The following is a 20,239-nucleotide window of genomic DNA, read 5'->3' on the forward strand; positions in this document are numbered from 1 at the left end:
ACACACACACACACACACACACACACACACAATGCAGACACACACACACACAATGCAGACACACACACACACACACACACACAATGCAGACACACACACACACACACACAATGCAGACACATACACACACACAATGCAGACACATACACACACACACACACAATGCAGACACATACACACACACACACACAATGCAGACACATACACACACACACACACAATGCAGACACATACACACACACACACAATGCAGACACATACACACACACACACACACAATGCAGACACATACACAATGCAGACACATACACAATGCAGACACACGCAATATAGACAAACACACACTTCATCTCTCCCTCTTGCCCTCTCTCACACACCCGACCCTTTCTCTACCTGGCTGGTGTCACATGTATCCGTTAGCTGGAAGGTGACTTGGCTGGAGGGGTGTGTGTGTTGCCCACTACAATGAATATACAAAGACTGCTTCTGTGGCTGGGGTGGACCAGGTGAGCAGATATCATCTAACACACACACACACTAGCTCACCTGCAGAGGAAATTACCTGCAGCACATCTCCACACCTGGACACTGGGGCTGACCGACCAGGGGAGGTAGGGAGAGAAAGAGAGATAGAGAGAGAGAGAGAGAGAGAGAGAGAGAGAGAGAGAGAGAGAGAGAGAGAGAGAGAGAGAGAGAGAGAGAGAGAGAGAGAGGGAGGGAGGGAGGGAGGGAAGGAAGGAGAAGAAGGGAGGAGAGGAAGGGAGAAAAGAGGGAGAGAGAGAGGGGGGAGGGGGAGGGAGAAGAAGGGAGGAGAGGAAGGGAGAAAGAGAGAGAGATAGAGAGAGAGGGGAGGGAGGGAGAGCGAGAGAGAGAGAGAGAGAGAGAGAGAGAGAGGGGAGGGAGGGAGAGCGAGAGAGAGAGAGGGGGAGGGAGAGAGAGAGAGAGAGAGGAGGGAGGGAGGGAGGAAGGGAGGGATGTTTTAGGGAAGAAAGATGAGGGGGGTTAAGGCAGTCGTTACCTGACCATTCTATGACACTGTGACTTCCCCTATGCCATCGGAAACCATGGTAACGTCCTTTCAACCTCCCAGCCCGGCCAATCCCTCAACAGCTCATAATATCGACTCCACAACTCAACCTGCACAAGGACAAAACCATCAGGAGACTAAAATAACTATAAAACAACCATTGTGCCACCTGGGCTTTGTGAATAGACTACAAATAGCTAAAGTTTCCCCTCCAATTACTTAGGTGGGGCAATATTTCCCCACATTCTAACTTCAACTGGGCTGAATAGAACATGTGGAATTTTGCCATATGGACTAAGAAAGAGACAGTGAGACAGGGAGGAACTAGAAAAAGAATGATAGTGATAGAAAGCATTTCCGACAAGCATCCCCACATTGGGAGACTGAAATGAGTTCACCCCTCTGTTTCTATCATCTCTCACTTTCTCCCTCCCGCTCTCCCTCCTGACTGCGTTCTCATTTTCCATCTCCTATTCATTTTTAATCACTTGTCAGCGATGCGACCCCCACACTGCTTTACAGATGGAGTGTGTTGGAGGGCGGTGTGCATTAGCGTTACTCTGCTCCGCCTCCGCTAGCTAGCTGGGTGTAAAAAATACCATTACAGCTGCTGGCTGTGGGGTCGTCCAGATCGATCCATTATGGAGCTGAGAGGGTCGGCTGGGACCTACTTTAACACCCCGCCCAGTTGGATTATCCCAAACTGCACTGGAGACACTGCCAAAGTGAGTTAGTGTCATGGAGACGAGGGAGAGATGGGAGGGAGATGAGGGAGGGAAGGGGTAGGCTCGTAGAGAGTGGGAGGCATATGCTGGGGAGAGAAAGGGAGGGACGAAGTGATAGGAGGGGAGGGACGAAGTGATAGGAGTGGAGGGACGAAGTGATAGGAGTGGAGGGACGAAGTGATAGGAGTGGAGGGACGAAGTGATAGGAGAAAGAGAGTTGTCAACAATTTTGCATGGTGTCTACTCTAGGGTCGTCTCGGAGTGGACTTGTCAGTGTTAACGATGATGACAAGGACTTCCCCCCTGAAGAGACGTAAGGAATATCTATCTATAGGCTATCTATACCCTCAGAAACACATCCATCCATGCATGTGTGCCCACATCGGCCCAGTGCCTTACATGGAGGGTAAAGGCTGGCACTCTGCAGCTCTATAGGATTGAGGTCATGTGTATTTAGGGATGACATTGTCTCCAAACTGACATGTCGTCCCTAAAGTGACACTACACACCCTGCCAATGGCATCCGCTGCCCCCTGGCATTACACACACAGAACACCTATAGCATCCCCTGCCCCCTGGCATTACACACACAGAACACCTATAGCATCCACTGCCCCCTGGAATTACACACACAGAACACCTATAGCATCCACTGCCCCCTGGCATTACACACACAGAACACCTATAGCATCCACTGCCCCCTGGCATTACACACACAGAACACCTATAGCATCCACTGCCCCCTGGCATTACACACACAGAACACCTATAGCATCCACTTCCCCTGGCATTACACACACAGAACACCTATAGCATCCACTGCCCCCTGGCATTACACACACAGAACACCTATAGCATCCACTGCCCCCTGGCATTACACACACAGAACACCTATAGTATCCACTGCCCCCTGGCATTACACACACAGAACACCTATAGCATCCACTGCCCCCTGGCATTACACACACAGAACACCTATAGCATCCACTGCCCCCTGGCATTACACACACAGAACACCTATAGCATCCACTGCCCCCTGGCATTACACACACAGAACACCTATAGCATCCACTGCCCCCTGGCATTACACACACAGAACACCTATAGCATCCACTGCCCCCTGGCATTACACACACAGAACACCTATAGCATCCACTGCCCCCTGGCATTACACACACAGAACACCTATAGCATCCACTGTCCCCTGGCATTACACACACAGAACACCTATAGCATCCACTGTCCCCTGGTATTACACACACAGAACACCTATAGCATCCACTGCCACAGCACTGCACACAGACTCTCTCTCCAGCTCAAAAGTGCACTAACCCTGATCAGCACACACTAAACAATGTCACACACACGTTCTTCCAGCTTCCACTTCCATCCATTTCATGCACCCACACACTCACCAGAAACCCCCCATCCCCCCCAAGTCTTAAAAAAGACAACAGACACGGCAACATTACATCCAGGCAGCTACCAAAACAAGCTGAAACCATTTACTGTCATCTCCCCAGGAAAGAGAAGAGGAAGAGAAAAGAGGAAGAAAAAGAGGACAGAGAGAGGGAGAAATAGCAGTGGGGATAGAAAAGCTAGGCCTTCATGTCCCTCTCACCCCCCTTTCCCCCGCTCTTGCTCAGTCTCTTACCCTCTCCTTCTCTAACCCTCCCTCTCCTCCTCTAACCCTCCCTCTCCTCCTCTAACCCCCCTCTCCTCCTCTAACCCCCCTCTCCTCCTCTAACCCCCCTCTCCTCCTCTAACCCCCTCTCCTCCTCTAACCCTCCCTCTCCTAACCCTCCCTCTCCTCCTCCTCTAACCCTCCCTCTTCTCCTCTAACCCTCCCTCTCCTCCCCCTCTAACCAACCCTCTCCTCCTCCTCTAACCCTCCCTCTCCTCCTCCTCTAACCCTCCCTCTCCTCCTCCTCTAACCCTCCCTCTCCTCCTCCTCTAACCCTCCCTCTCCTCCTCCTCTAACCCTCCCTCTCCTCCTCCTCTAACCAACCCTCTCCTCCTCCTCTAACCCTCCCTCTCCTCCTCCTCTAACCCTCCCTCTCCTCCTCCTCTAACCCTCCCTCTCCTCCTCCTCTAACCCTCCCTCTCCTCCTCCTCTAACCCTCCCTCTCCTCCTCCTCTAACCCTCCCTCTCCTCCTCCTCTAACCCTCCCTCTCCTCCTCCTCTAACCCTCCCTCTCCTCCTCTTCTAACCCTCCATCCCTCTCCTCCTCTAACCCTCCCTCCCTCTCATCCTCCTTTAACCCCCCCTCTCCTTCTCTAACCCTCCCTCCCTCCCTCTCCTCTTCTAACCCTCCCTCCCTCTCCTCTTCTAACCCTCCCTCCCTCTCCTCCTCCTCTAACCCTCCCTCCCTCTCCTCCTCTAACCCTCCCTCCCTCCCCTCCTCCTCTAACCCTCCCCCTCTCCTCCTCCTCTAACCCTCCCCCTCTCCTCCTCTAACCCCCCTCTCCTCCTCTAACCCCCCTCTCCCTCCTCCTCCTCTAACCCTCCCTCCCTCCCCTCCTCCTCTAACCCTCCCCCTCCTCTAACCCCCCCCCTCCTCCTCCTCTAACCCTCCATCCCTCTCCTCCTCTAACCCTCCATCCCTCTCCTCCTCTAACCCTCCCTCCCTCTCCTCCTCCTCTAACCCCCCTCTCCTACTTTAACCCCCCTCTCCTTCTTTAACCCTCCCTCCCTCTCCTCCTCCTCTAACCCTCCCTCCCCTCCTCCTCTAACCCTCCCTCCCTCCCCTCCTCCTCTAACCCTCCCTCCCTCCCCTCCTCCAACCCTCCCCCTCTCCTCCTCTAACCCCCTCCCCTCCTCCTCTAACCCTCCCCCTCTCCTCCTCTAACCCCCCCCCCCCCTCCTCCTCCTCTAACCCTCCCTCCCCTCCTCTAACCCTCCATCCCTCCCTCCCTCTCCTCCTCCTCTAACCCCCTCTCCTACTTTAACCCCCCTCTCCTACTCTAACCCTCTCTCTCCTCTTCTAACCCTCCCTCCCTCTCCTCCTCTTCTAACCCCCCTCTCCTCCTCTTCTAACCCCCCCCTCTCCTCCTCTAACCCCCCATCTCCTCCTCTCTGTCAGACAAAGCGGTGTGGTGATAAGAATGGTATCTTTCACTGGCTGATTACAGGGGTGTGATGACAAAACAGATCTCTGCTAGAACTGGTGCCACCAACGTATTGTCCTGGCAACCCCCAGGCCACCGGAAGACGTGAAACCCTTAGAGAGCAGAGGGGACAGGTGACAAGGACCCCATTGATGGGAGGAGAGAAAGAAGAGTAGATGGGGGGAAAAATAAGGGTGTATGGGGGGGAAAGAGGGAGTGAGGTCACGGGTAATGAAAGAAAGATATCCCCCCATTTCCTTAAAGGAAGAGATCATATGGCATAATGGTAGAGTTGTGAATGTGACCACTATCTCTCCAACACACAGGAGGCCTTTATGGCTGCTCAGGTAATTGTGGGGTATAGGGTTAAGGATCAGTTACTCTGTGTGTGTGCAGGTGCCCCTCTACCTTCCTGGGCAGTTGAAGGGACTCACCCATTCCCCTCCCGATTCATCCATCCCTCCACCTCTTGCTACAACAGCTGGGGAAAGCCCCTCCTGCCCTGGGGGCTGCATGACAAGGATGGCTGCACTGAGCAGGTGACAATCCGTCTCTCTCAATTCAATTCAAGGAGCCTTATTGGCATGGGAACCATCTCTCTCTGTCTCTGTCTCAGTGAGCAGCAGAATAAGCTGTGATAGTGTCAGGTATAGTGTCAGGTAGTCTCTCAGATGTCCTTATCTCTCTAATGGCTGTCAGCTACAGATCCAACATTGATTAGACCATAAATACCAACTGTCTCTGTTTAATGGACTAAACACACTTTTAATGCCTAACGGCAGCAGTGTTCACAAAGTTTCTTTGGTGCCGTGACCTCTCCTTCTCCTCCTATCAAGAGGACACACGTGATAACTGTCTCATAACATGCCTGCATCGTCTCTCTGCCTGCGTGCTCTGTCGCCAGCAACAAAACAAGTTAGATCCCTGGCTTCCGATAAAAGTCACGCCAGCCCGGCACACACAAGCGGGGGGGGGGGGGTGAGGTAAAGGAAGTGTTTTTCTCCAGAACAAGGAGCAACGTGTTTTCTTAACTGAGTCATAACAAAACAACTACCTATCTAGACTGTAGGGACGCTGTGATCCCTGTCAGAGAGATATCAGCACAGAGAAGATGAACAGCCTTTCTTTCCGTCTTTGTTTGTGGCCTCAAGCATTGTTTCTTTGCTCCCGCCGTACCACAGAATGATCCTGTGTAGTCTACCAGGACACTCACCTAGTCTACGTATGTGGAACATACAGACACACACACAGGCCCTCATAGTGACTCTTCGGGACCAGATAGACAGTATTGATAATGGCGGCTGCATGTCCCATTGATTTTGTTTAGGATGGAAAAGTGAGACATTGGCTGTAGAGCTTCTACTTCCCTCCTCCCTGCCCATAAATATGTACGTGTGTGTGTGTGTATATATATGTACGTGTGTGTGTGTGTGTGTATATATATGTACGTGTGTGTGTGTGTGTGTGTGTGTGTGTGTGTGTGTGTGTGTGTGTGTGTGTGTGTGTGTGTGTGTGTGTGTGTGTGTGTGTGTGTGTGTGTGTGTGTGTGTGTGTGTGTGTGTGTGTGTGTGTGTGTGTGTGATCCAGTCCTACGCCCCTGGGGAATGTCTTAGTGGAGTGTGTACTGTAGGATACAGCACATACAGAGATAACATCCCAGACACTGGGGAGACTGTCTATGAGTCCCAATGCCTGGAAGAGTCTCTACAGTGGAACTAACTTACTGTATGACTGATGTTACTGCCACTAAGCACTTATACAAATCACAAGTTGCTGGGACCTTGGCTACATTAGCTGCAAAAAAACATGTACACACACAATCTGCACTAATCCATGGCAAAAAGAACACACACTTGTCCTTTTGAAGGTAAGAGTAAAGAGATGTGTGTGTGAGATAAGAGGCGCCACACCGGTGGCAGGCCAGAGAGCTGAAACTGATAACCATCACTGCCCTCCCTTCATCTCTCCTCCTCCTACCGCCTCTCCTCCTCCTCCTTCAGACAACGAGAGAGAGAGAGAGAACGATAGAGAGAGAGAACGATAGGGAAAGAGAGAACGATAGGGAAAGAGAACGATAGGGAAAGAGAACGATAGAAAGATAGAGAACGATAGAGAGAGAGAACGATAGAGAGAGAGAGAACGATAGGGAGAGAGAACGATAGGGAAAGAGAACGATAGGGAAAGAGAACGATAGGGAAAGAGAACGATAGAAAGAGAGAGAACGATAGAAAGAGAGAGAACGATAGAGAGAGAGAACGATAGAGAGAGAGAGAACGATAGGGAGAGAGAACGATAGGGAAAGAGAACGATAGGGAAAGAGAACGATAGGGAAAGAGAACGATAGAAAGAGAGAGAACGATAGAGAGAGAGAACAATAGAGAGAGAGAACAATAGAGAGAGAGAATGATAGAGAGAGAGAGAACGATAGAGAGAGAGAACGAGAGAGAGAGAGAACGATAGAGAGAGAGAGAACGATAGAGAGAGAGAACGATAGAGAGAGAGAGAGAACGATAGAGAGAGAGAGAACGATAGAGAGAGAGAGAACGATAGAGAGAGAGAGAACGATAGAGAGAGATAGAGAAGGGAACGATAGAGAGAGAGAACGATAGAGAGAGAGAACGATAGAGAGAAAGAGAACAGTAGAGAGAGAACGATAGAGAAAGAGAACGACGAGAGAGAGAGAGAACGATAGAGAGAGAGAACGATAGAGAGAGAGAGAACGATAGAGAGAGAGAGAACGATAGAGAGAGAGAGAACGATAGAGAGAGAGAGAACGATAGAGAGAGAGAGAACGATAGAGAGAGAAGAGAGAACGAGAGAGAGAGAGAACGATAGAGAGAGAGAACGATAGAGAGAGAGAGAACGATAGAGAGAGAGAGAACGATAGAGAGAGAGAGAACGATAGAGAGAGAGAGAAGAGAACGATAGGGAGAGAGAACGATAGGGAGAGAGAACGATAGGGAGAGAGAACGATAGGGAGAGAACGATAAAGAGAGAACGATAGAGAAGAGAGAACGATAGAGAAGATACGATAGAGAGAGAGAGAACGATAGAGATAGGGAAAGAGAACGATAGGGAAAGAGAACGATAGAGAGAACGATAGAGAGAGAGAACGATAGAGAGAGAGAACGATAGAGAGAGAGAACGATAGAGAGAGAGAACGATAGAGAGAGAGAACGATAGAGAGAGAGAACGATAGAGAGAGAGAACGATAGAGAGAGAACGATAGAGAGAGAGAACGATAGAGAGAGAACGATAGAGAGAGAGAACGATAGAGAGAGAGAGAGAGAGAGAGAACGATAGCGAGAGAGAGAGAGAGAACGATAGAGAGAACGATAGAGAGAACGATAGAGAGAGAACGATAGAGAAAGAGAACGAGAGAGAGAGATAGAGAGAGAGAGAACGATAGAGAGAGAGAGAACGATAGAGAGAGAGAACGATAGAGAGAGAGAACGATAGAGAGAGAGAACGATAGAGAGAGAACGAGAGAGAGAACGATAGAGAAAGAGAACGATAGAGAGAGAGAACGATAGAGAGAGAACGATAGAGAGAGAGAACGATAGAGAGAGAGAGAACGATAGGAGAGAGAGAACGATAGAGAGAGAGAACGATAGAGAGAGAACGATAGGGAGAGAGAGAACGATAGAGAGAGAGAACGATAGAGAGAGAGAACGATAGAGAGAGAGAACGATAGAGAAGAACGAGAGAGAGAACGATAGAGAGAGAGAACGATAGAGAGAGAGAACGATAGAGAGAGAGAACGATAGAGAGAGAGAACGATAGAGAGAGAGAACGATAGAGAGAGAGAACGATAGAGAGAGAGAACGATAGAGAGAGAGAACGATAGAGAGAGAGAACGATAGAGAGAGAACAATAGGGAAAGAGAACGAGAGAGAGAGAGAACGAGAGAGAGAGAGAACGAGAGAGAACAATAGGGAAAGAGAACGATAGAGAGAGAGAGAACGATAGAGAGAGAGAGAACGATAGAGAGAGAACGATAGAGAGAGAACGATAGAGAGAGAGAGAGAACGATAGAGAGAGAGAGAGAACGATAGAGAGAGAGAGAGACGAGAGAGAGAGAGAGAGAGAGAGAGAGAGAGAGAGAGAGAGAGAGAGAGAGAGAGAGAGAGAGAGAGAGAGAGATAGGGAGAGAGGAACGATAGGGAGAGAGGAGAACGACAGGAGAGAGGGAACGACAGGGAGAGAGGGAACGACAGAGAGAGAGAACGACAGGGAGAGAGAGAACGACAGGGAGAGAGAGGAACGACAGGGAGAGAGGGAACGACAGGGAGAGAGGGAACGACAGGGAGAGAGGGAACGATAGGGAGAGAGGGAACGACAGGGAGAGAGAGAACGATAGGGAGAGAGGGAACGATAGGGAGAGAGGGAACGATAGGGAAAGAGGGAACGATAGGGAAAGAGAACGATAGAGAGAGAGAACGATAGAGAGAGAGAACGATAGAGAGAGAGAGAACGATAGAGAGAGAGAACGATAGAGAGAGAGAGAGAGAGAGAGAGAGAACGATAGAGAGAGAGAGAGAACGATAGAGAGAGAGAGAGAACGATAGAGAGAGAGAGAGAGAGAACGAGAGAGAACGATAGAGAGAGAGAACAATAGAGAGAGAGAGAGAACGATAGAGAGAGAGAGAGAGAACGATAGAGAGAGAGAGAGAACGATAGAGAGAGAGAGAGAGAGAGAGAGAGAGAGAACGATGGAGAGAGAGAACGATAGAGAGAGAGAACGATAGAGAGAGAACAATAGAGAGAGAGAACGAGAGAGAGAGAGAACGATAGAGAGAGAACGATAGAGAGAGAACGATAGAGAGAGAACGATAGAGAGAGAACGATAGAGAGAGAACGATAGAGAGAGAACGATAGAGAGAGAACGATAGAGAGAGAACGATAGAGAGATTCTTCCTGGTTACTTTGATGATGTAGGTTTTTGGTGAAAGGGACTGAGATACCTCGTTAAAACAGGGCCTTGTGCTTCAAGTGAAGAAACATTGGTGATAAAACAAACAAGGTTACTGTACCTTCTACATCCAAGGCCTTTACTATTAATCGACTCAATCACCGGATCATAAGACCGTACTGAACACACGGCAGAAATACCACAACATCATACCAGTCACATTGATCCCAACAGTGGCTTCACGATGACATAAAAACACAAGCACTAAATCCAATTGGGATTCTCACAAGATCAGTAGAACAGCAATAACCCCTAGAGAACAACACTGTACGTGCCGGCTTTCATCTCAACATGATTGGATTAAACCCTAACTGCCTAACAGGATGAAGAAAAGGCCAAACGTAAAAAGACACTATCTTTAAAGGAGATCAATCTAATCTAATTCACAGATGAGACCAGAAAGGTCTACATTAGGTCCACTCAACCAATCACAATGCAGGGTTATGATTATGGTTATCACTAGGGTGATTTCTGGCTTGGATACTGTGAAAAGTCAGACGAGATTATCATGTTGGTCATTATGTGGCTGGTTTTAAAGGGTTAATGTGATTGTGTGTCTGAACAGGAAAACAAAGGCTTGAGTGTAGGCTAGGCCCACAGCCAAAATGTTATGATCATTATGAAGAAGACACAGTGTACACAGGTCATGGGTTTTGCATTCATGTGTGTGTGTGTGTGTGTGTGTGTGTGTGTGTGTGTGTGTGTGTGTGTGTGTGTGTGTGTGTGTGTGTGTGTGTGTGTGTGTGTGTGTGTGTGTGTGTGTGTGTGTGTGTGTGTGTGTGTGTGTGTGTGTGTGTGTGTGTGTGTGTGCACAGACAATCTGTATTGAACCAGGTACAGACATCTGTACACAGTCCCATACCACAAATATACATACAGACAGACAGTAGAGTATATAGTAGCATGGTTCCTACCTGATCCTGTATCAATGACCATCCCCTGTCCCCTCCGTTCAGCCACCAGCCGAGAGGAACCAGGCATGCTGACCGGCTCAGAACGCACCGGCTGGATCCTACACACACAGACATGTAATGTTACTATGTGGGTGTTTATTTAACTGCTGTTATGCTGTGTTTATTTGCAGATTTCATGTTATTTATACAGTATATATAATTAGTATCATTGAAACCTGTTAAAAATAGCATAAGTTACAGACAACTACGGCAGCATGATTGTCCACCTACCTGAGACTGTGTAGGTCCAGGTCATCAGTGTGGAAGTCCAACAGAGGCTGTTGAATGTCGCTGGGGCCCTGGGACTGCAGCACAGAGGAGGAGGAGGAGATGACCGTAGTCTGACCAGATGGGTGGATGGTCTTAAACTGGAACTGAGGACCCATCCACAGCCGACGGTGAGGCCCTGTGTGGGTGACTATCTCCACCTGGTAGGGGCCAGACAACAACGTTAGCAATAGCATGATAGAAACATAAAACCACTGGAATGGATAGTGCAGTTATCTTTGTTTTATTTCATTTAGGTAGAACTAAATATTGGTCCTGTGTTTGTGTACAAACTGCTGAAAACCAGTCTCCCATTTGGGACTAATAAAATAACTACTACAGCGTCACTGTCCACATCCGTTCAGGATGTAAACCTGTCAGACTAAAGCCTGTTGTCCACAGAGACAAGCTGATGTAGTCCCAGTGAGTTGGCGGGCGGGGCGGCGTGAGTTAGGGGAAGAGGAAATGAGGGAGACAGATTTCCATGGCAATGGGATTAGAGGAAGAGCGTCAGAGCCACATTAGCGTCACTGTTTCAGAGAAATGCCACCGTGGCCGTTATGGCTCAGGAACAGCTCTCTGCAGCGTCTGCCCCCTGAGTGACGGCATGGTGGGCATTAAAATGACAGCGTGGCAGACTCCAGAAAGGTCTGTCAGTAATGTTACAATAGATGGATGGGGAGATGAGGAGAGGACAGAACAATTCTAACTAGCTTTTAACTCTCTTTACACCCAATCCCTCTCTGCCCTCTCCCTCAATCCCTCTCTGCCCTCTCCCTCAATCTCTCTCTGCCCTCTCCCTCAATCCCTCTCCCTCAATCTCTCTCTGCCCTCAAAATCTCTCTCTGCCTCAATCCCTCGCTTTCATTCTCTCTCCCTTATCCCCTCTCCAACTCTCTTTCTCACTAAGAGCTCCTCTCAATCCTTCGGTCTTGTTTATTTAACACAGGCTCCCCTCCTTCCACACTTCTGTCTATTTGGCTGTGGAAGAGCCAAGACAGGGGTGACAGCATAGGGTCTCATAATACGTCCATGGGGTGTGAGTGATAAGTGGTTTGGCACAGCTGTGTAAATTAGGCCACACACAGACACAGACAGAGGATTTCGGTGTGTGTACATTAGTGTCGCCCAGCCCCAGAGATCAACAGATGCCATGGCTCTCTTCAGTGTCGGGGCGCAGGGCCAGATGTTGGTCTCTCACCTCCGCCCTCCTGTCTGTCGCGCCCTGTCCTGACATACTGTGCCTGACAATAAGAGTTATCACAGAGTTGTGTAGAGCTCACAGAACCACCAAAGGACTGTTGATAGAACAGCTTAGGGATGTCTGATATGAAGTCACTGTATAGCACAGGAAGTGGAGGAGGGAGAGAATTATAGTCCAGTCTCCAGAGGCCTGGTCGCTACTGCAATAACCCAATAGAATGTGTCATGACCGTCAGAGCCTGACCTGATGGCTTGATGGAGGGGTATTGAAACCAGGATAAGGGGGAATCTGTGGTGCTGCTTCTGGCATTGTTGTCATCTGACAGACCTGAGAGCCACTTACACTATTACGCACCAAAGCTATGTCCCAAATGGCCCCCTATTCAATATATAATGCATTACTTTTGACCAGACTTATGGGCCCTGGTCAAAAGTAGTGCACTATAAAGGGAAAAGGGGGACATTTGGGACACAAGCAATGTCTCCTGAGTCGCGCTACATACAGTGCCAGACGGACGGCACACACCAAAGGTCACGATGTGGCGCTTCAATAGAAAAAAGCAGATCCATCTGATTCTGAACACTGCTGATAATCTAATGAAGGAATATCATTTAATGACATCCACAAGACAGCGGTGCTCTAACTCAATCTATCCATTATCATCATACTATACATGTTTCACTATTTATCCTCCAGACTATTGTACAGAACAGAATTGACAGCATGACCTTGGAAGGCTTGTTTCTACAATGGATCAAGACCAGTGTTCTGTCTTCCAGTGCCATTTCACATTTGAATTTGAAAGGCGACAAGGTAAGTGTGTTGGGATAAACTGGAGGGCAAGTGAGATGCCATGTTGAGGAGCCTCATCCAATGATTTACAGGAGCTATTCAGTGTCAGAATTAGTCATTTAAAATTCACGGTGCTGTTTCCTGAGGATAGCACTGCTACAACCTCCGAGTCCTGTGGTATCTTTCTTGAGTGCAATAAGTCAGAATCTCGGCTTAACTAGTTTGTCTGACAGACACCCCCCCATAGTACTGTGTCCCCATCACTGCTTGGGAGTTTGAAGCACAACCTTATCAAAACAGCACAACTCACCCTAGTGGCCTGTCTGCCAATCTCCATTAAAAAGTCTTCACCTGGCTAGTAATAGCATGGCGCAAGCATAAATACGGCCAAGCTTCAGTATTTTTGGTGCAGGAGATGGTAGAAAGACGGTAGTTGGGTTTGGCTCCCGGCAACACTATCATAGTGGCTACGAACCACAGAATAAACATTTACCCCAATCCATTATATATGGCCAGAAATGATTACAGGAGGAGATGTGACCATGCTGGTCATTTATGAACATTTGAACATCTTGGCCATGTTCTGTTATAATCTCCACCCGGCACAGCCAAAAGAGGACTGGCCACCCCACATATGCTCTCTCTAATTCTCTCTTTCTTTCTCTCTCTCGGAGGACCTGAGCCCTAGGACCGTGCCCCAGGACTACCTGACATGATGACTCCTTCCTGTCCCCAGTCCACCTGACTGCTGCTGCTCCAGTTTCAACTGTTCTGCCTTATTATTATTCGACCATGCTGGTCATTTATGAACATTTGAACATCTTGGCCATGTTCTGTTATAATCTCCACCCGGCACAGCCAGAAGAGGACTGGCCACCCCACATAGCCTGGTTCCTCTCTAGGTTTCTTCCTAGGTTTTGACCTTTCTAGGGAGTTTTTCCTAGTCACCGTGCTTCTACACCTGCATTGCTTGCTGTTTGGGGTTTTAGGCTGGGTTTCTGTACAGCACTTTGAGATATCAGCTGATGTACGAAGGGCTATATAAATAAAATTTGATTTGATTTGATTGATTTTGATTTGATGTGATGGTTCCTTGCAGAGATCAGGCTTCAGACATGAGGGAGTGAAGGGTTAACCAAGTTGAAGATAGTGGGGTCATACAGTTGAAATCGGAAGTTTACATACACTTAGGTTGGAGTCATTAAAACTAGTTTTTCAACCACTCCACAAATGTCTTGTTAACAAACTATAGTTTTGGCAAGTCGGTTAGGACATCTACTTTGTGCATGACACAAGTCATTTTTCCAACAACCGACATTATTTCACTTATATTTCACCGTATCACAATTCCAGTGGGTCAGAAGTTTACATACACTAAGTTGACTGTGCCTCAAAACAGCTTGGAAAACTCCAGAAAATAATTTAATGGGTTTAGAAGCTTCTGATAGGCTAACTGACATTATTTGAGTCAATTGGAGGTGTACCTGTGGATGTATTTCAAGGTCTACCTTCAAACTCAGTGCCTCTTTGCTTGACATCATGGGAAAATCAAAAGAAATCAGCCAAGACCTCGGAAAATAAATTGTAGACTTCCACAAGTCTACAATTGGGGCGGCAGCGTAGCCTAGTGGTTAGAGCGTTGGACTAGTAACCGAGTTCAAACCCCCGTGCTGACAAGGTACAAATCTGTCGTTCTGCCCCTGAACAGGCAGTTAACCCACTGTCCCCAGGCCGTCATTGAAAATAAGAATGTGTTCTTAACTGACTTGCCTGGTTAAATAAAGGTAAAATAAAAAATAAAAAAATTAAAGTCTGGTTAATCCTTGGGAGCAATTTTCAAACGCCTGAAGGTACCACGTTCATCTGTACAAACAATAGTATGCAAGTATAAACACCATGGGACCACGCAGCCGTTATACCACTCAGGAAGGAGAAGGGTTCTGTCTCCTAGAGATGAACGTACTTTGGTACGAAAAGTGCAAATCAATCCCAAAACAACAGCAAAGGACCATGTGAAGATGCTGGAGGAAACAGGTACAGAAGTATCTATATCCACAGTAAAAACGAGTCCTATATCAACATAACCTGAAAGGCCGCTCAGTAATGGAAGAAGCAACTGCTCCAAAACCGTCATAAAAAAGCTAAACTACGGTTTGCAACTGCAGATGGGGACAACGATTGTACATTTTGGAGAAATGTCCTGTGGTCTGATGAAACAAAAATAGAACTGTTTGGCCATAATGACCATCGTTATGTTTGGAGGAAAAAGGGGATGCTTGCAAGACGAAGAACACCATTCCAACCGTGAAGCACGAGGGTACAGCATCATGTTGTGGGGGTGCTTTGCTGCAGGAGGGACTGGCGCACTTCACAAAACAGATGGCACCATAAGGAAAATTATGTGGATATATTGAAGCAACATCTCAAAACATCAGTCAGGAAGTTAAAGCTTCCAAATGGACAATGACCCCAAGCATACTTCCAAAGTTGTGGCAAAATGGCTTAAGGACAACAAAGTCAAGGTATTGGAGTGGCCATCACAAAGCCTTGACCTCAATCCTAAAGAAAATGTGTGGGCAGAACTGAAAAAGCATGTGCGAGAAAGGAGGCCTACAAACCTGACTCAGTTACACCAGCTCTGTCAGGAGGAATGGGAATTCACCCAACTTACTGTGGGAAGCTTGTGGAAGGCTATCTGTAATGTTAAATATCCCAACCATACAGTGCCTTCGGAAAGTATTTAGACCCCACAACTTTTTCCACATTTTGTTAAGTTACAGCCTCATTCTAAAATTAATTAAACACACAATACCCAATAAATGACAAAGCAAAAACAGGTATTTGATTTTTTTTAAATACATTTTCAAAAGAATCTAACTGAAACATCACATTTTCATAAGTATTCAGACCCTTTACTCAGTACTTTGTTTAAGCAGCTTTGGCAGCGATTATAGCCTCGAGTCTTCTTGGGTACGACGCTACAAGCTTGACACACCTGTATTTGGGGCGTTTCTCCCATTCTTCTCTGCAGATCCTCTCAAGCTCTGTCAGGCTGGATGGGGAGCGTCGCTGCACTTAGCCAAGAAAACGCAGGAGTGGTTTTGAGACGTGTGCTTAAGGTCATTATCCTGTTAAAAGGTGAACCTTCACCCAAGTCTGAGGTCCTGAGAGCTCCTTCATCAAGGATCTCTCTGTACTTTGCTCTGTTTATCTTTCCCTCGATCCGGACTAGTTTCCCAGTCCCTGCTGCTGAAAAACATCCCCACAGCATGATGCTGCCACCACCATGCTTCACTATAGGGATGGTGCCAGGTTTCCTCCAGACTTGATTTCGTCAGACCAAAGAATATTGTTTCTCATGGTCAGAGTCCTTTAGGTGCCTTTTGGCAAACTCCAAGTGGGCTGTCATTTGCCTTTTACTGAGGAGTGGCTTCCATCTGGCCACTCTACCATAAAGGCCTGGTTGGTGCTGCAGAGATGGTCGTCCTTCTGGAAGGTTCACCCATCTTCGCAATGGAACACTGGAGCTCAGCCAGAGTGACCATTGGACTCTTGGTCACCTCCCTGACGAGCCCTTTTTGGAACCACCAAGGACGAGTCTTGGTGGTTCCAAACTTAATCCATTTAAGAATGATGGAGGCCACTGTGTTCTTGGGGACCTTCAATGCGGCAGACATTTTTGTGGGACCTTATATAGACAGGTGTGTGCCTTTCCAAATCATGTCCAATTAATTGAATTTAACACAGGTGGACTCCAATCAAGTTGTAGAAACATCTCAAGGATGATCAATGGTAACAGGATGCACCTAAACTCAATTTCGAGTCCGTGTGTAGATTGCTGAGGAATAGTTTTTCTTTAATCTATTTTAGAATAAGGCTGTAACATAACAAAATGTGGAAAAGGGGTCTGAATACTTTCCGAAGGCACTGTATATCCCTCCAAACCACATCTCACGGCAGTACTCAGTGCCAAAATGACCACTATTTGGTATTAGATTAAAATGTAATCTTATTTCATGCTGTAATAGTGGCATCATGCACTGCTGGACAAAGACAAGGAATCTAAAAGTCAAGAGCCACTTAGTCCAAAAACCACCTATTAGCTCCTGGGTCATTCCACCAATTAGGTGCCTTTTGAGTAAGTTAACTTGGTGGAAAAAACAAACACATTCTGTCATAAAGAACACAAAAAACTTTCTCCCATCTCAAAAATTACTAGAGTAAGTGCCTATTAAGCGCCAAATAAAGTAACAGGGTGGGTTGACGATTTCATCTTAAATCAGCCATGAATCCTCTCGTGACAGGGGGAAAGGAAGCTTGGAGGGCAGGGAGTGGCGATTGAATGCAGGCTTCACAAAAAAGGTTTTGTCTATCTATGGGTGACAGGGTTGACATGTTATACTTGACACACTCAGTTTTCCACCAAACAACAACAGAAAATGGCCAAAGAGTAGAACCAGCTGCTTTTACACGAGGATATAACTATTAGATGTTCGTGATTTCTTTTGAAAAAAAATATCTATAAAGGAATAGTTTCACCATATTAAAACGAGAGTTCAGTTCCTGTAACAGGATTGACCTTAAAATGATGTACAGGGTTTGTCCACTTAGGAAGCAACACTGATTGACAATACATTTCACATGCTGTTGTGCAAATGGAAGAGACAACAGGTGGAAATTATTGGCAATTAGCAATATAATAATAATATATGCCATTTAGCAGACGCTTTTATCCAAAGCGACTTACAGTCATGTGTGCATACATTCTACATATGGGTGGTCCCGGGGATCGAACCCACTACCCTGGCGTTACAAGCGCCATGCTCTACCAACTGAGCTACAGAAGGACCACCCCCCAATAAAGGAGAGGTTCTGCAGGTGGTGACAACAGACCACTTCTCAGTTCCTATGCTTCCTGGCTGATGTTTTGGTCACTTTTGAATGCTGGCGGTGCTTTCACTCTAGTGGTAGCATGAGACGGCGTCTACAACCCACAGAAGTGCCTCAGGTAGTGCAGCTCATCCAGGATGGAACATCAATGCGAGCTGTGGCAAGAAGGTTTGCTGTGTCTGTCAGCGTAGTATCCAGAGCATGGAGGCGCTACCAGGAGACAGGCCAGTACATCAAGAGACGTGGATGAGGCCGTAGGAGGGCAACAACCCAGCAGCAGGACCGCTACCTCCGCCTTTGTGCAAGGAGGAGCAGGAGGAGCACTGCCAGAGCCCTGCAAAATTACCTCCAGCAGGCCACAAATGTGCATGTGTCTGCTCAAACGGTCAGAAACAGACTCCAGGAGGGTGGTATGAGGGCCCGGCGTCCACAGTTCGGGGTTGTGCTTACAGCCCAACACCGTACAGGACATTTGGCATTTGCCAGAGAACACCAAGATTGGCAAATTCGCCACTGGTGCGCTGTGCTCTTCACAGATGAAAGCAGGTTCACACTGAGCACCTGACAGAGTCTGGAGACGCCGTGGAGAACGTTCTGCTGCCTGCAACATCCTCTAGCATGACCGGTTTGTCGGTGGGTCAGTCATGGTGTGGGGTGACATTTCTTTGGGGGGGCCGCACAGCCCTCCATGTGCTCGCCAGAGGCAGCCTGACTGTCATTAGGTACCGAGATGAGATCCTCAGTCCCCTTGTGAGACCATATGCTGGTGTGGTTGGCCCTGGGTTCCTCCTAATGCAAGACAATGCTAGACAACATGTGGCTGGAGTGTGTCAGCAGTTCCTGCAAGAGGAAGGCATTGATGCTATGGACTGGCCTGCCCGTTCCCCAGACCTGTAGTGTGGTTTTCCACTTTAATTTTGAGTGTGAATCCAAATCCAGACCTCCATGGGTTGATAAATTTGATTTCCATTGATAATTTTTGTGTGATTTTGTTGTCAGCACATTCAACTATGTAAAGAAAAAAGTATTTAATAAGAATATTTCATTCATTCAGATCTAGGATGTGTTATTTTAGTGTTCCCTTTATTTTTTTGAGCAGTGTATTAAAGGGCACTTAATTTAGTATAACAGGCTCTTCAAAATTCAATATTTGGGCACAATTTCGACTTAAAATGTCGAAAGGCACTGATTTCCCCCCTACCGGCTAGTGCCAAGGATAAGTCCTTTATGAGAGAAAATAAATAGTTTGCTGAGTGATAGGCTCTTGAAGGGATGACTGTCCCATTTTGTTATAGCCCAGCATTAACCTGTTACTCCTACCCCCTACTTTTTCGAACATTCTGTTAAAAATCGCGCAACATTTCAGCACCCTGCTACTCATGCCAGGAATATAGTATATGCATATGATTAGTATGTGTGGATAGAAAACACTCAGACGTTTATAAAACTGGTTAAATCACGGCTGTGACTATAACAGAACGTGCGTTTCATCGAAAAGTGCAGGAAAATCTGATCACTGAAAATGGGAAAATATATCCATGCGCCACTTACATTTTACATTTACATTTAAGTCATTTAGCAGATGCTCTTATCCAGAGCGACTTACAAATTGGTGCATTCACCTTATGACATCCAGTGGAACAGCCACTTTACAATAGTGCATCTAAATCTTTTAAGGGGGGGGGGTGAGAAGGATTACTTTATCCTATCCTAGGTATTCCTTAAAGAGGTGGGGTGTCAGGTGTCTCCGGAAGGTGGTGATTGACTCCGCTGTCCTGGCGTCGTGAGGGAGTTTGTTCCACCATTGGGGGGCTGAGCGGGAACTGTACTTCCTCAGTGGTAGGGAGGCGAGCAGGCCAGAGGTGGATGAACGCAGTGCCCTTGTTTGGGTGTAGGGCCTGATCAGAGCCTGGAGGTACTGAGGTGCCGTTCCCCTCACAGCTCCGTAAGCAAGCACCATGGTCTTGTAGCGGATGCGAGCTTCAACTGGAAGCCAGTGGAGAGAGCGGAGGAGCGGGGTGACGTGAGAGAACTTGGGAAGGTTGAACACCAGACGGGCTGCGGCGTTCTGGATGAGTTGTAGGGGTTTAATGGCACAGGCAGGGAGCCCAGCCAACAGCGAGTTGCAGTAATCCAGACGGGAGATGACAAGTGCCTGGATTAGGACCTGCGCCGCTTCCTGTGTGAGGCAGGGTCGTACTCTGCGGATGTTGTAGAGCATGAACCTACAGGAACGGGCCACCGCCTTGATGTTAGTTGAGAATGACAGGGTGCTGTCCAGGATCACGCCAAGGTTCTTAG

At 47.6% G+C, this 20,239-nt stretch overlaps 1 protein-coding gene across 6 annotated transcripts in view; it reads right to left on the reverse strand.

Annotated features, from left to right (window-relative positions):
* The window catches only part of LOC124005537 (BCAS3 microtubule associated cell migration factor-like), a 368,286-nt gene that overhangs the window by 204,283 nt on the left and 143,764 nt on the right, over positions 1–20,239 (reverse strand). For all 6 annotated transcript variants that reach the window (XM_046314898.1, XM_046314900.1, XM_046314901.1 and 3 more), the window contains 2 exons: positions 11,017–11,213; positions 10,747–10,844 (listed from right to left, as the gene is read on the reverse strand). In XM_046314898.1, coding sequence (XP_046170854.1) covers positions 10,747–10,844; positions 11,017–11,213 — 295 coding nt within the window. The remainder of the gene's footprint in view (positions 1–10,746; positions 10,845–11,016; positions 11,214–20,239) is intronic.

Source organism: Oncorhynchus gorbuscha, linkage group LG19 (assembly GCF_021184085.1).
Source record: "Oncorhynchus gorbuscha isolate QuinsamMale2020 ecotype Even-year linkage group LG19, OgorEven_v1.0, whole genome shotgun sequence".
Classification (NCBI taxonomy): domain Eukaryota; kingdom Metazoa; phylum Chordata; class Actinopteri; order Salmoniformes; family Salmonidae; genus Oncorhynchus; species Oncorhynchus gorbuscha.